The sequence below is a fragment of the Rattus norvegicus genome, chromosome 1, assembly GCF_021556685.1.
Source record: "Rattus norvegicus strain SHRSP/BbbUtx chromosome 1, alternate assembly SHRSP_T2T, whole genome shotgun sequence".
Taxonomy (NCBI): Eukaryota; Metazoa; Chordata; class Mammalia; order Rodentia; family Muridae; genus Rattus; species Rattus norvegicus.
The window spans coordinates 183,555,202-183,568,795 of NC_141534.1; the positions used below are offsets into that span (position 1 = coordinate 183,555,202).

At 37.2% G+C, this 13,594-nt stretch overlaps 1 protein-coding gene across 6 annotated transcripts in view; it reads right to left on the reverse strand.

Annotated features, from left to right (window-relative positions):
- The window catches only part of Pik3c2a (phosphatidylinositol-4-phosphate 3-kinase, catalytic subunit type 2 alpha), a 105,889-nt gene that overhangs the window by 58,173 nt on the left and 34,122 nt on the right, over nt 1-13,594 (reverse strand). For 5 of the 6 annotated variants that reach the window (XR_015630475.1, XR_015630478.1, NM_001108500.1 and 2 more), the window contains 1 exon segment: nt 5,808-5,911. The exons of the other annotated variant lie outside the window; for it this stretch is intronic. Coding sequence is in view for 3 of the 5 variants with exons in the window: in NM_001108500.1 (NP_001101970.1) it covers nt 5,808-5,911 (104 nt within the window). In the remaining 2 variants the exon portion in view is untranslated. 6 annotated transcript variants of the gene reach the window in all.

Here is a 13,594-nt window from a genome sequence, read left to right on the forward strand (position 1 = left end):
TAGATATCAGTTTGGTATTTCCTTAGAAAATTGGACATAGTACTACCTGAGGACCCAGCTATACCACTCCTGGGCATATACCCAATGCTCCACCATATACAAGGACACATGCTGTTTATAACAGCCTTATTCCTAATAGAAGTTGGAAAGAACCCAGATGTCCTTCAACAGATGAATGGATACAGAAAACATGGTGCATTTACACAATAGAGTACTACTACTCAGCTATGAAATTTTCATGAAATTCTTAGGTAAATGGATAGAACTTGAAAATATCCTGAGTGAGGTAACCCAATCACAAAAGAACACACATAATATTCACTCACTAATAAATGGATATTAGCCCAAAAGCTTGGAATACCCAAGATTCATAGACCACATGAAACTCAAGAAGAAGGAAGACCAAAGTGTGGATGTTTCAATCCTTCTTATAAGGGGAAACAAAAAATACTCACAGGAGGAAATAGGAGACAAAGTGTGGAGCAGAGACTGAAGGAAAGGCCATCCAGAGACTGCCCCACCTGAGGATCCATCCCATATACAGATGCCAAACCCAGACATTGTTGTGTCCTTGATGACAGGAGACTGATACAACTGTCTCCTGAGAGGCTTTGCCAGAGCCTTACAAATACAGAGGGGGATTCTTGCAGTCAACCATTGAACGGAAAATGGGTCCCCAGTGGAAGAGTTAGAAAAAAAACTGAAGGAGCTGAAGGGTTTTGCAACCCCATAAGAACAACAATATCAATCAACCAGACCCCCCCCCCCCCAGAGCTTCCAGGGACTAAACTACCATCCAAAGAAAGAATACACATGCATGGACCTATGGCTCCAGCTGTATATATAGCAAAGGATGGCCTTGTTGGGCAATGGGCAATCAGAGGAGAGGTCCTTGGTTCTGTCAAGGCTCAATGCCCCAGTGTAGGGGAATGTTAGGACAGGGAAGCGGGAGGGAGTGGGTGTGTGGGTGAGAGAGCACTCTCATAGAAGCAGGGGGATGGGGAAAGGATAGCGGGTTTCTGGAATAAAAAGTGTGAAATGGGATAACATTTGAAATGTAAATAAAAAATATCCAATAAAAGAAAAAAAAAACCCTGTTAAGCAGACTACTTGATATTAAACCTTATTTTTACTATTTGTTAACTACACAAATGCAGTTAAGCTACTGACATTATCTTTTTTTCAGAATAATATGACCATATATTTTTCAGGATTGTCATAAGAATATGTAAAGTAATATTATGAAGCAGTTAGTGCCTACTACATAACAAATGCTGTTAATGCTTTATAAAATAAATGAATCAGTCAAAGAATAAATGTGGTTTATACATTGTGGTCTTAGAAGACACACACACACAGGATCCAATATTAAAAAGATAAAATATGGAACTGGAAGAGATAGCTCAAATAGATAGAGATGGAAAGCTGTTAAAAGTGTATACTGTTCTTGCACAAGACCCAGGTTTGATTCACAACACCTATGCCAGGTGACTCACCATTACCTATAATCCAGCTCCAGGTGAGCCAATGACTCTGGCCCTTACTAGCACCAGCATTCACATGTACATAACCACATACAAACATATATAGGCATATTATGTATATAATGTGTGTATATGTATGTATACATATAAATGTATGTGTTTATATATGTGTATATGTGGGTTTATATAAATATATATACATATATATATATTTACAAGAAAAGTTGAGAAGTGATCAGAGTGCTAGAAGCAGAACTGATGTTGGTACTATATCGCAGATGGACACAGTAAGATAAAGATAGTTTCTTTCAAGCTTATCTCTTCACAACACAATAAGCTTATAATTGTGCAATAAGCTAATTACAAAATGCTTATTCTTATTATTGGCATTATCCTGTTTGCAGATTCATGAAAATAATATTGGATCTTTAATTCCAGTACTCAGAAGTCAGAGGTGGGCAGATCTCTCTGAGTTTGAGGCCAGTTTGGTCTATCAAAGGAGTGAGATCCTATCTCAAAAAATTAAATTAAGACACCACTAAATAAACAAACAATTCGAAGTTGAAGTCAATTTTTAAAAAGATTTGGAATGTCTTGTAATTAAGATACTCTTGAGAGGGAGAGGGTATGATCAATGTTATTTGTATGTATGAAACTGCTGCAATGATACTTTTGACATTCCCTAATAATAAAAAGATCATTACATTGTATGAGATCTGAATCACATATAAAGAAAAGGCGGGTATAGAATATAGTTTCTCATTTTGTACTACAGAAACATAGAAGCAATAACCACAAGCCTGGGCTGAAGCTTGATGCTAGAAGGCATGCCTAGTCCTCTAGGTTCAATCTTCATTATTCCAAAACAAGCCTATTATATCAACATTCTTTTAAAAACTTTTCTCTAAAGCACAACTAGTAAATCTAGTAAGTTTTAGCAAGAAAAAGAAACAAATATAATGAAAGGTAATCCTAAGTCAAAGTAGAAGACCTTCACTAGTCCAAGTTTTTAATTTCATTGACAAAAATGGTAACAAACAAAGTCCAGGCCTAAGACAGGCAACTGAGTGGTTAAAACAGACGTACTGTAATTTCAAATGTAAGCACACACAACACCCTAATAGACTAATGCTGACTTCACAGCTTAATCAATATGATCACATGAATATTTTTAGAAGACTTTTTAATAACAAAAGGAGAGTGGGGAAAAAGAACCAAGAACCTTAGTATTAGTGGTACGGTGCTTGTCTGACATATGTGAGGGTGTGTGTGTGTGTGTGTGTGTGTGTGTGTGTGTGTGTGTGTGTGTGTGTTTAAAGTCCACTGGGATTGTGAGAAAACTGCTGGAAGAAAGCAGTCACTTTTGAGGAACTCGGCATATGCGCTGAGTCTCCATGTTTCCAGAGCAAAAAAAAAAAAAAATTCCTAGAACATAGCTTCAGAAAAGTCTAGGTCTTATTGTTCTGATAATTGCTGTATCCATACTATGTATTACTGGGTATCTGAGAATTAGAACTCATTTTCTATTTGGTTCATCTAGAGTTATATAAGCCATTCTGAGCATAAATATGTACATATATAAATGAATACAGCATTCTCCTTATTCAGTTCTAGTTACTGTCCTGTCAATTATGATCTGAAAATACTTCTAGTAGGCAAAAAGAAAAATCTGTGATCCAATAAAGGAAGGGAAAAAAGTTATGTGCTCAGGATGTCAAGATTGATGGTAAATTATTCTATCATATAAAAATTACTATTTTTTAACTTAAAAAATTTATCTGAGGGAGCTGGAGAGTTGGCTCACAGTGATTAAAAGCACTTTTCTTGCAGATGATCAGGTTCAATTCCTAGCACCCATATAGCAGACAGTTCACAACTGTGTAACTCCAATCACACCTCTTCTGGCACAGAGTATGCACATGGTATACTCGCATGCAGGCAAAACACTCATACACATAAAATAATGGAAATTTAAAAATTTATTTATTGTTTTTAATTTATGTAGGAAAGGGGTATATAGGTGGAGGCAGAAAACAACCAGAGGGAATAGATTCCAGGAATCAAATTTGTATCATCAATTTGGTAGCAAGCACCTTACCTACTAAGCCACCTGAGTGACCCCTATAAACTTATTTTTCTTTTCAAACACATATTTTCTACAAAGAGTTTACACCAGTATTTGTTTTCAGACATCCACTGAAGAGTTGTGGAATGCAGCTGTCCTAGCCAAGAAGGGCTACTGTAACCACTTAGTTAAAGTTGGGAGGTTTGTGAAAACAGCTCTACAACTCAAAAGGCAGATCATAAAGAACTTAATCCTCCGACTTGCAAAGCTTAAATGTAGTACTTAGTAAAAAATATGAGGGAAATCATATAGCACTTGTTTGGGAAAAGAAGAAACTATGTAAGAAATTTAACAGATTATTTCCATTAAGGTAAAGATTACTCCTAAATCAATTATGGCACACATACTCAAAAATGATCTGAGGCCCCATGGCCTGCTTAAAAATGAGATCTTTTTACAGAAAACAGCTCTAGATTCAGAATGATCCCATAGTGGTAACTGCTTTCCCTGCATGAGAGAACAGATTTTGTCCCCTCAGCCTTGAAGTTTGCTACTTCAGTGTTTTGCATAGCTTTTCTCTGTCTGGCTAAGAATCATTTTTCTTCTCTGCTAACAAAAGCATCAGAATATAGAGTCAGTTGCCATACTCCCTTTCTTAAGAAGTCCCATTAGCAATACGAGAAAATAAAGTTAAACCACATGGAGGTTGAACATGGTAAAAAAAGGAAAGAAAGGAAAGAGAAAGACAAAGTCTGAAGGGAGGGGTAAATTGTAAATTTGATCCATCATGTTAGCAGTTCTATAAGACCTATTAACTCTTGAGAAATACAGGCAAAGGATCCAAGTTCAAGTTCATATTTCATTATATATCAGATATATTCAACAGATTAAATATATCTGATATCTATTCATATATATAAATAAACCAATTTCAAATTTTAAATTTTTTAATAAAAATTTGAATTTAAAAATTAAAAAAAAAAATGAATTCAAAGCAGTAGCGGTGGTACATATATGCTACCCCAGCACTAGGAAAGCTGAGTCAGATGGACTATCTTGAGTAAAAGGACAGTATAGCCTACATAGTGTATGCCAGCCTAGCAGGGCCTATAGAGTTTCGTAGAACAGAGATGGCAAGATAGGATAGCAGGTAAGTGTTTGATGTACAAATTTGACAACTTGAGTTTGTTCCCCAGATCCCACAGAGAAATGTAACACACACGTACAATCATGTAACAAACACACATATAACCAGAGGCAAAGATGTGGTCCTGTACTGACAGCAGAGAAAACATTGTTAGGGTATTTCTTTGGACTCAGTTTTTCCATCTGTAAAGCATATGGTACAAGGCCTGAAAATAAAGCTCTTAGTTGGTAGAGTGCCTGCCTAACATGACTGAGGGCCTGGATTCCATCCCCAGTACTGCAGAAAACTGGATGTGGTAGTTCATTACTGTAATCCTAGTCCTTGGTGGAAGCAGGAACATCAAAAGTTCAACATCTTCAGTTACAGACCTGGGCTACAGACCCCACCTCTCAAACAATAACAACAAAACAAAAAATAATACTGTCCAATACATACAAGAGTGAGAAAATATTTAAAAGCTGTATTTTTAAATAAATGGGATAGCATTCTGAACGCTAGATAGTTTGTGAGAAATTGGGCATGGTTATGTATGCTGATAAACCTAGAACTCAGGAGACTGAGGCAGAAGACTGAGAGTTTGAGACTAGCCTGGGCTACAAAGTGAAACAGTGTCTCCTAAGACAAAACACATACACACACACATATATGTATATGTATATGCATATATATATATAATATATATTATATATATACATACATACATGCACCTATTTTTTTTGAGAAGATGAAAGTTTGCCTAAAAACAAAACGAGACATTTTCTAGGGATCAGAAATTCACTCCTGGCTTCATTTTTTTCCTTAAATATTTAGAAGCCTGACAAATAAAGATCTAGATTCATCTGTGGCTTGTGGTTATGTGCCAATTAACTGTTTGCTTCAAAATTTTAGCCACATGAAGGAAATAATTTTTTTAAAAAGTTAAAAATTTTTAGGATTGGCATTAAGTAGCAACTTTTGATTTTTGTTTTGTTGTTTTGTTTTGAGACAAGGTTTCACTGTGTAGCCTTGGCTGGCCTAGACCTCAGAGATATGCTGCCTCTACCTTACTCATCTCTGAAGTTGTTTGTTTTAACTTAAAGAATCTGTAAATTTATAAAGAAAAATTCCTTACTTCATAATGGATTGACAAAAAGCTGCCACCTCCTCATTCTGTACTTCAAATTCTTGTAGAAGAGAACTTCCAGTTGCCAAACTACTGGTCCCATTTGGGTCTTTCTGTAATCAAAAAAGTGGTTTTATTTTAAAAGCAAAGATCTCCAAAATGCTGCCTAGCCAGTTTTTATGAAGCTATACAAAATTAGAGAGATAAGATGAATCATTTAAGTAGGAAGTTTCCTATTAGCTTTAACACAGCATCTTATACTGTGACTCAGGCAGTTCTCTGACTCTCAGTGATCCAACTGTCTTAGTTTCACACACATGGGAATTATAAGCATGAACTATTATTACAACTGGCTAAAAATACCTATTTTTCAGCATACACCTTGGCATACAGTTGAGGCAGGAAGATCTCCAAATCAAGGCCAGCCTGTATGTAATCAAGAAACCATCTCAGAAAGAAAAAAAACCAAACAAACAAAAACACAAGAAAAAGGGGAATTCTATCCTGGTAAAGCACCAACTAAGCCTGGTTTTAACTCTTTGTTTTTAATTGATAAAAATTAAAAACATGCTACACTGGGGGCTGGGGATTTAGCTCAGTGGTAGAGCGCTTACCTAGGAAGCACAAGGCCCTGGGTTCGGTCCCCAGCTCCGAAAAAAAGAACCAAAAAAAAAAAAAAAAAAAAAATGCTACACTGATCAGCTAGAACAGTAAAGACCTTAAAGATCTTTCCATTCTAAATACTTGGGTAAGCTAGCAGCTGAATAAAATTAAAAGGCTGTCATCTGTTTTAAGAAAAGGAAGAGACCAAACTCATTTGGAATTTATAAACCACTATGTCTATATAATCTACTCAAGCTTTAAGTTCCAAGAGAACTGGCATCTTATGTAGAGAATGATTTTTAGAAAAATGTATTACTGGACTGGAGAGATGGCTCAGTGGTAAAGAGCACTGACAGCTCTTCCAGAGGTCCTGAGTTCAAATCCCAGCAACCACATAGTGGCTCACAACCATCTGTAATGAGATTTGATGCCCTCTTCTGGTGTGTCTGAAGACAGCTACAGTGTACTTATATATAATAAATAAATGAATCTTTTAAAAAAATGTAGTTTTTCTATGTTAATAAGCATACGCGAAAATCCTAACAATCTCTTATAAGTTATATTTGGCCAGACTATGTTTGCAGTATTTGTGAAGATCAATTTACCACACAATAACAGCCAAATAGTAGAGTTCACTTAGAGGTATTTTAACATACAACATAGAAATATTTGTTTTAGTACAAATTTCAAATACAAATTTTCTTTAAAATTAGGAATAGTTTCAACCCAAATGAAGTGAATAAAGAGCCAAAGTTTTATCTCAGTGGCAGAGACATGGCATAGACCCTGGGTTCAAGATTCCATATGGCAATAAGTAAATGAAAAATAAAAAATAAGTGGGAACAGAAAGATAGCTCAGCAAGTAAAGGTACTTGCTGCCAAGCAAAGAAGCCCGAGTTTAATGTCACATGACGGAAAGAGATAACTGATTTTTGAAAACTGTCTACTGACTTTTGTGTATTCACACACACACATACTCACTCTCTTTCTCTCTCTCTAGATAAATAAATAAATAAATAAATAAATAAATAAACGTAAAAACAAACAGCATATAAACTTTAAAAATCAATTTATTTCGATAATCTTGGTGCCTACAAAGATACTTAAGTAAAAAATTTAAGGGCAACATGAAGAAAACTAACTAAAAAATAGATCCTTACAATAAAAATTCCTAACACAGCTAGGCATGGTGGTTCTCAACTGGCAGGAGAATCTGGAATTCCAGGCCAGCCTGGGTTCTACAGAGACCCTATCACAAAAGACAAAATTAGCACACCAAAGCAAACCTAACAGTTAAATGTCCACCCTCATTTCATACTCTTCAATGCTTAGAAGTTGTTTTTCTTTCTGTTTTGTGATGAACATGCTTCAGGGTATTTACTCCCTTGAAGACTGCTGAATAATGGAATCATATTAAAGAATGTAGTAGACCTCTCAGTTAACCAGGAGACAAAAGTTCTTCTAAGGGCCAATGGCCTCACAGCTGCTTTGTACGCAGTCTCACCAGTTCAATACTGTGAACTGCGATCTACTCCTGAAATTGCAGTTTCACTAAAAGAGGATACTTGTACAGGATATTCAGTATTTTCCATAAAACCTGTTATATTGTTAAAGGTCTCTTTTAAATTGTAAGAAAAGTTTGTTCAGGATTGCTATTAATAATAACATGCTAGGAAAGCTGAACTAGTATAACTTCCTGCTGTATCCATACCAATCTGAATTATCAATAACATATTAGTATTATAGAAATAAGCACTGTAACAAACAGACTTTAGTTCTCTAAACAATGAGATCTAACCACCGCTGTTCCACATGGTTCAGTAGGTAAAATGCTGCCTTTCCTAAACTGATGGTCCATATTTCATCTTCAGTACCCAGGTAAAAGCAAATAGCACTCATTTCTGTAATCATTGCAGAAATGGGAAGAAGATGAGAAGTGGAAACTGAGAATCCTTGAGAGGTTTCACAGCCACCTAGCCTGGTGTAGAGAGCAGTGAAACCCTGTCTCAAACAAAGTTGAAGGTGAGAAATGACACAAAGCTGTCTGCTGACCTCCACATGTGTACCATGACACACAAAATTATAATACATTAAAGTCGAATTTTTAAAAATACAATTTAAAAAAATTTTTTAAAAGTACAAACAGCCACTGTCTATTCCAATCTTACTTATCTGACCTTTCTACTGAGTTCTATGCTGCAGTTAGCTTTAATTGTATCCTGTTCATCCAAAACACAATGGGGCTTACCCTTGTTCTGAATTTTCTCTTTGCCTAAAAAACATCTTCCTCTTTGCCTACCCTTATGCCACGTTAAAAATAACAAAATAAGAACCTTACCAAGTTTTAAAGAACACCTTATTTTTTGAGACAGAATCTTTCACTGAACTTGGAGTCTACTGTTTACACTGCTAATTGGTATTATAGAAATGAGTTCTAGAACAAACAGCCTTCAATGAGATATGACTGACACTTGTTCCAGATGCCACCCCAACTCCCTGAGCCTGATGATCCATATTAGAGTTCTCAGCACCTGTGTAAGAGCAGTAGCACCCATTTCTGTAATCTCTGCCGGAAAGCTGCCTATCTCCTCCAACCCACATGGGGTTACAAACCAGCTTTTTATATGGGTGATCTGAACTCAGGCCTTCATGCTTGCAGATCAAGAATTTTCTATTGAGCTATTTTCCTACCTCTACTCCACCACCTCTAAGTACTTAGTTTGAATCAAAACCTGTACCATCACATCCTGTTTTGAGTCTTGGTGTAAAATGACTGAGAACAAGCACCAAACTAAATTTTGTATTTTTACAGAACTTCACATCCAGCTAAAAAGGTACACAACCATCAATCAGTTCAACTAGTTGAATATTTTGCTCCCTCTAAAAACACACCACAAAACAACAAATAATTTAAATAATTTAAGAAACTATGCTTTTTTTCAACAATCCCGAAAGGAGTAACACCAACTTTCATTAATATTTAATTCTCTAAAATAATCTTTTTAAGTTTTTAGTATTACTTTAAAAATAACTTGCAACAAATACTGACATGTATCCTATCAGACTCTCTGTATAAAATCCACAAGCATTTGTTTATTAAGTAGCTTCAATAAATTGGTACTATTATTATTATTTGTTTTACAGATGGGGATATGGAAGACTTTACTCATACTCAACAGCTTTCCTGAAAGGGGGTGGAGGATCACTTGGTGGTGGGGTTCGAGGAGGTGTGTGTCATTTGGTAGATAAAGGCAGAAGGATCAGAGGTTCATGTCTAGCCTCAGCTGCACGGGAAGTCTGAGGATAGCCTGAAAACTGTATCAAAAACAAACAAACAAAAAAACAAAAATAAAATAGGACCCCCCCACCCCCAGCAAAAACAAGCCAGGGAAAACTAGAAAACAACACTGTGGCCTTTGTGGAGGTAATGACATGAAACCTGCCCTGTTGAATAGATGCCCAGTCTCCTCAACGGAATGTTTAGACTTTTTAATTAAAAAGTGGTTATTTTTCATGATACCTTTTATTAAAGAGGTCCTTCCTTTTTTTTTTCTTAATTTTTTCTTTTTTTTATTAACTTGAGTATTTCTTATTTACATTTCGAGTGTTATTCCCTTTCCCGGTTTCTGGGCCAACATCCTCCTAACCCCCCCTCTCCTTCTTTATGGGTGTTCCCCTCCCCATCCTCCCCCCATTGCCGCCCTCCCCCCAACAATCTAGTTCACTGGGGGTTCAGTCTTGGCAGGACTCAAGGCTTCCCCTTACACTGGTGATCTTACTAGGATATTCATTGCTACCTATGAGGTCAGAGTCCAGGGTCAGTCCATGTATAGTCTTTAGGTAGTGGCTTAGTCCCTGGAAGCTCTGGTTGCTTGGCATTGTTGTTCATATGGGGTCTCGAGCCCCTTCAAGCTCTTCCAGTTCTTTCTCTGATTCCTTCAACGGGGGTCCTGTTCTCAGTTCAGTGGTTTGCTGCTGGCATTCGCCTCTGTATTTGCTGTATTCTGGCTGTGTCTCTCAGGAGAGATCTACATCCGGCTCCTGTCTGCCTGCCCTTCTTTGCTTCATCCATCTTGTCTAATTGGGTGGCTGTATATGTATGGGCCACATGTGGGGCAGGCTCTGAATGGGTGTTCCTTCAGTCTCTGTTTTAATCTTTGCCTCTCTCTTCCCTGCCAAGGGTATTCTTGTTCCCCTTTTAGAGAAGGAGTGAAGCATTCACATTTTGATCATCCGTCTTGAGTTTCATTTGTTCTAGGCATCTAGGGTAATTCAAGCATTTGGGCTAATAGCCACTTATCAGTGAGTGCATACCATGTATGTCTTTCTGTGATTGGGTTACCTCACTCAGGATGATATTTTCCAGTTCCAACCAATTGCCTACGAATTTCATAAACTCGTTGTTTTTGATAGCTGAGTAATATTCCATTGTGTAGATGTACCACATTTTCTGTATCCATTCCTCTGTTGAAGGGCATCTGGGTTCTTTCCAGCTTCTGGCTATTAGAAATAAGGCTGCTATGAACATAGTGGAGCACGTGTCTTTTTTATATGTTGGGGCATCTTTTGGGTATATGCCCAAGAGAGGTATAGCTGGATCCTCAGGCAGTTCAATGTCCAATTTTCTGAGGAACCTCCAGACTGATTTCCAGAATGGTTGTACCAGTCTGCAATCCCACCAACAATGGAGGAGTGTTCCTCTTTCTCCGCATCCTCGCCAGCATTTGCTGTCACCTGAGTTTTTGATCTTAGCCATTCTCACTGGTGTGAGGTGAAATCTCAGGGTTGTTTTGATTTGCATTTCCCTTATGACTAAAGATGTTGAACATTTCTTTAGGTGTTTCTCAGCCATTCGGCATTCCTCAGCTGTGAATTCTTTGTTTAGCTCTGAACCCCATTTTTTAAAGGGTTATTTGTTTCCCTGGGGTCTAACTTCTTGAGTTCTTTGTATATTTTGGATATAAGGCCTCTATCTGTTGTAGGATTGGTAAAGATCTTTTCCCAATCTGTTGGTTGCCGTTTTGTCCTAACCACGGTCCTTCCTTTTTTAAAGTCACTGAATTTCAATTCACTAGACAGAAACAATTTGAAGATATAATATAATTAAGGAAGTTTCAAGTATACAATGGGTTTAAAAAAATATAAAGTTGTCTATGCTACCTCAGATGCTAATGTCAACTTTGTCTTCATTTTGTAGTAGTGTCTCACTATTTAGCTCAGGCTGGCCTTAATCTTATAATCCTCCTTTTCCTCAGTTTCACAAGTGTTGGGATTGTAGGCTTGTGCCACCACATGCATTTATTAGAGTCCTTCCCTTTCTCTGAAACAACACATTCTTATACCTATGCTTTTGAGCCATGCCCTATTACCTAAGTGCCAGACCAACAACCAAAAACATCAACTAGCCACGTCTCCATAAATCATGAAGACTTTTCTTTTGTGGCACTCAAGACTTCCTGTTTGTTATTTCATTTTTTCATCTATCAGCCCCTTCTTCTGGATCAAGTTCTTTAGAGGTCATGTCTGAAAATTACTAATACTTATTAACACACCGTATATCCTAAATCTTTTTCATATTTATTTGTTTTATATGCATGAGTATTTTGTTCACATGTATGTCTCTGTACCACATGCAAGTCTGGTACCCATAGAGGTCAGCAAAAACCATCAGAACCTCTGGAACTGGAATTATTAGGTGGCTGTAAGCCTTCATGTGGGTGCTGGTGTGGGTGCCAGGTTCTCTGTAAGAACAAGTACTCTTAACCACTGAGCCATTTCTCTCCCTCATTCATTTTCTTTTAGTAAATTAAAAAGACAGGATAATCTATAAAATAACTAATGCCATCAGCAAATACACAGAATTTAAAAAAATAATGACTGTAGGGGAAGGTACTGAGTTTTCTAGTAAAATTGTTTGAAATTCCAAGTAAATGTTTAGGTTACCACCCAAATATTTTCTAGAAATGGCATATTCTAGAAATTCCAAGAGATTAAAAACGGGCACCAATTCTCTACAGGATCTCTCTTCCCTCCCTCCCTAATTACTGTTGATCCATTATAATCATTTTAATAGCAACACTTCAACCAACCAAAGGGAATTTGGGTTAACTAATCTCTATCAATAGACAACAGCCTTTATGAAGGTAAGGGACACACCCCTTCCCTCTTCAGAGGAAAAGACTGGGTAAAAGGAATTATCTCATGCCTGTACAAGACCAAGAAATCCCCAATCTGCAGGTGGTAAGCCAGAGGCACAAGATGAGTCTGGCAGGTTTAAAACCCACGAAGAACTAATGTATCATCAAGTTTGAATTTAAAGGCAAGAGGGTGATGTGCCTACCCACATGTTTGTATGTGTGCATGGAAATCAATTTTCCAGCTTTAAAGTACTCAGACAGAATTTCCAAATTGGAAGGTGTGGTGGTTTGAATAAGAATGACCCCTATAGGATCATCAATTTGAATAGATAGTAGTACTATATAGAGGGTGGTACTATAAGAGAGATTAGAAGGTGTGACCTTTTTGTAGTAAGAATGGCCTTGTTGGAGGAAGTGTATCACTGGGGTGGGCTTTGAGGTTTCAAAATTCCCACCCGGGCCCAGCATCTTTCTTTTTTTCTAGACTGCAGATCAGGAAGTAGCTCTCAGCTACTGTTCCAGTGCCTTGTGTGCTGCTATGCTCCTGTCATGATGATAATGGACTAAACCTCTGAAACTGTAAGCCAGCCCCCAATTAAATGGCCTTGGTCATGGTGTCTCCCCACAGTAATAGAACACTTCGACAGGAGGTTAGTCTTTGTGTCCTTAACTGGTTGGGAAAAAAGTAGACAATCTTCTTTACCTAGTTTACCAATTCAAGAATTAGCTTCACCCAGAAATACTCTAATAGATATCCTCAGAATAATATTTGCTCAAATGTCTGAGCAAAGCCTAATCTATAAGATAAAACAGAAATGGGAGAGAGAATACTTCAACTAGATATCATATGCTAACAAAAAAATCCTCCCAGTACCAGAAGAAATAGGTTACATCTGACATTGGTCAAAGGAGTCCCGGAAGTCCACCTCCTCCTGCAGACACCATTGGCAGTGCTATTAGTTACCTTCCACAACCTACTGCTAAAGACACCACATACTTACATCATAGAACATGAAAAAATGGAGCTGGTACTCAACTGGAAGTTTCGCCCCTACT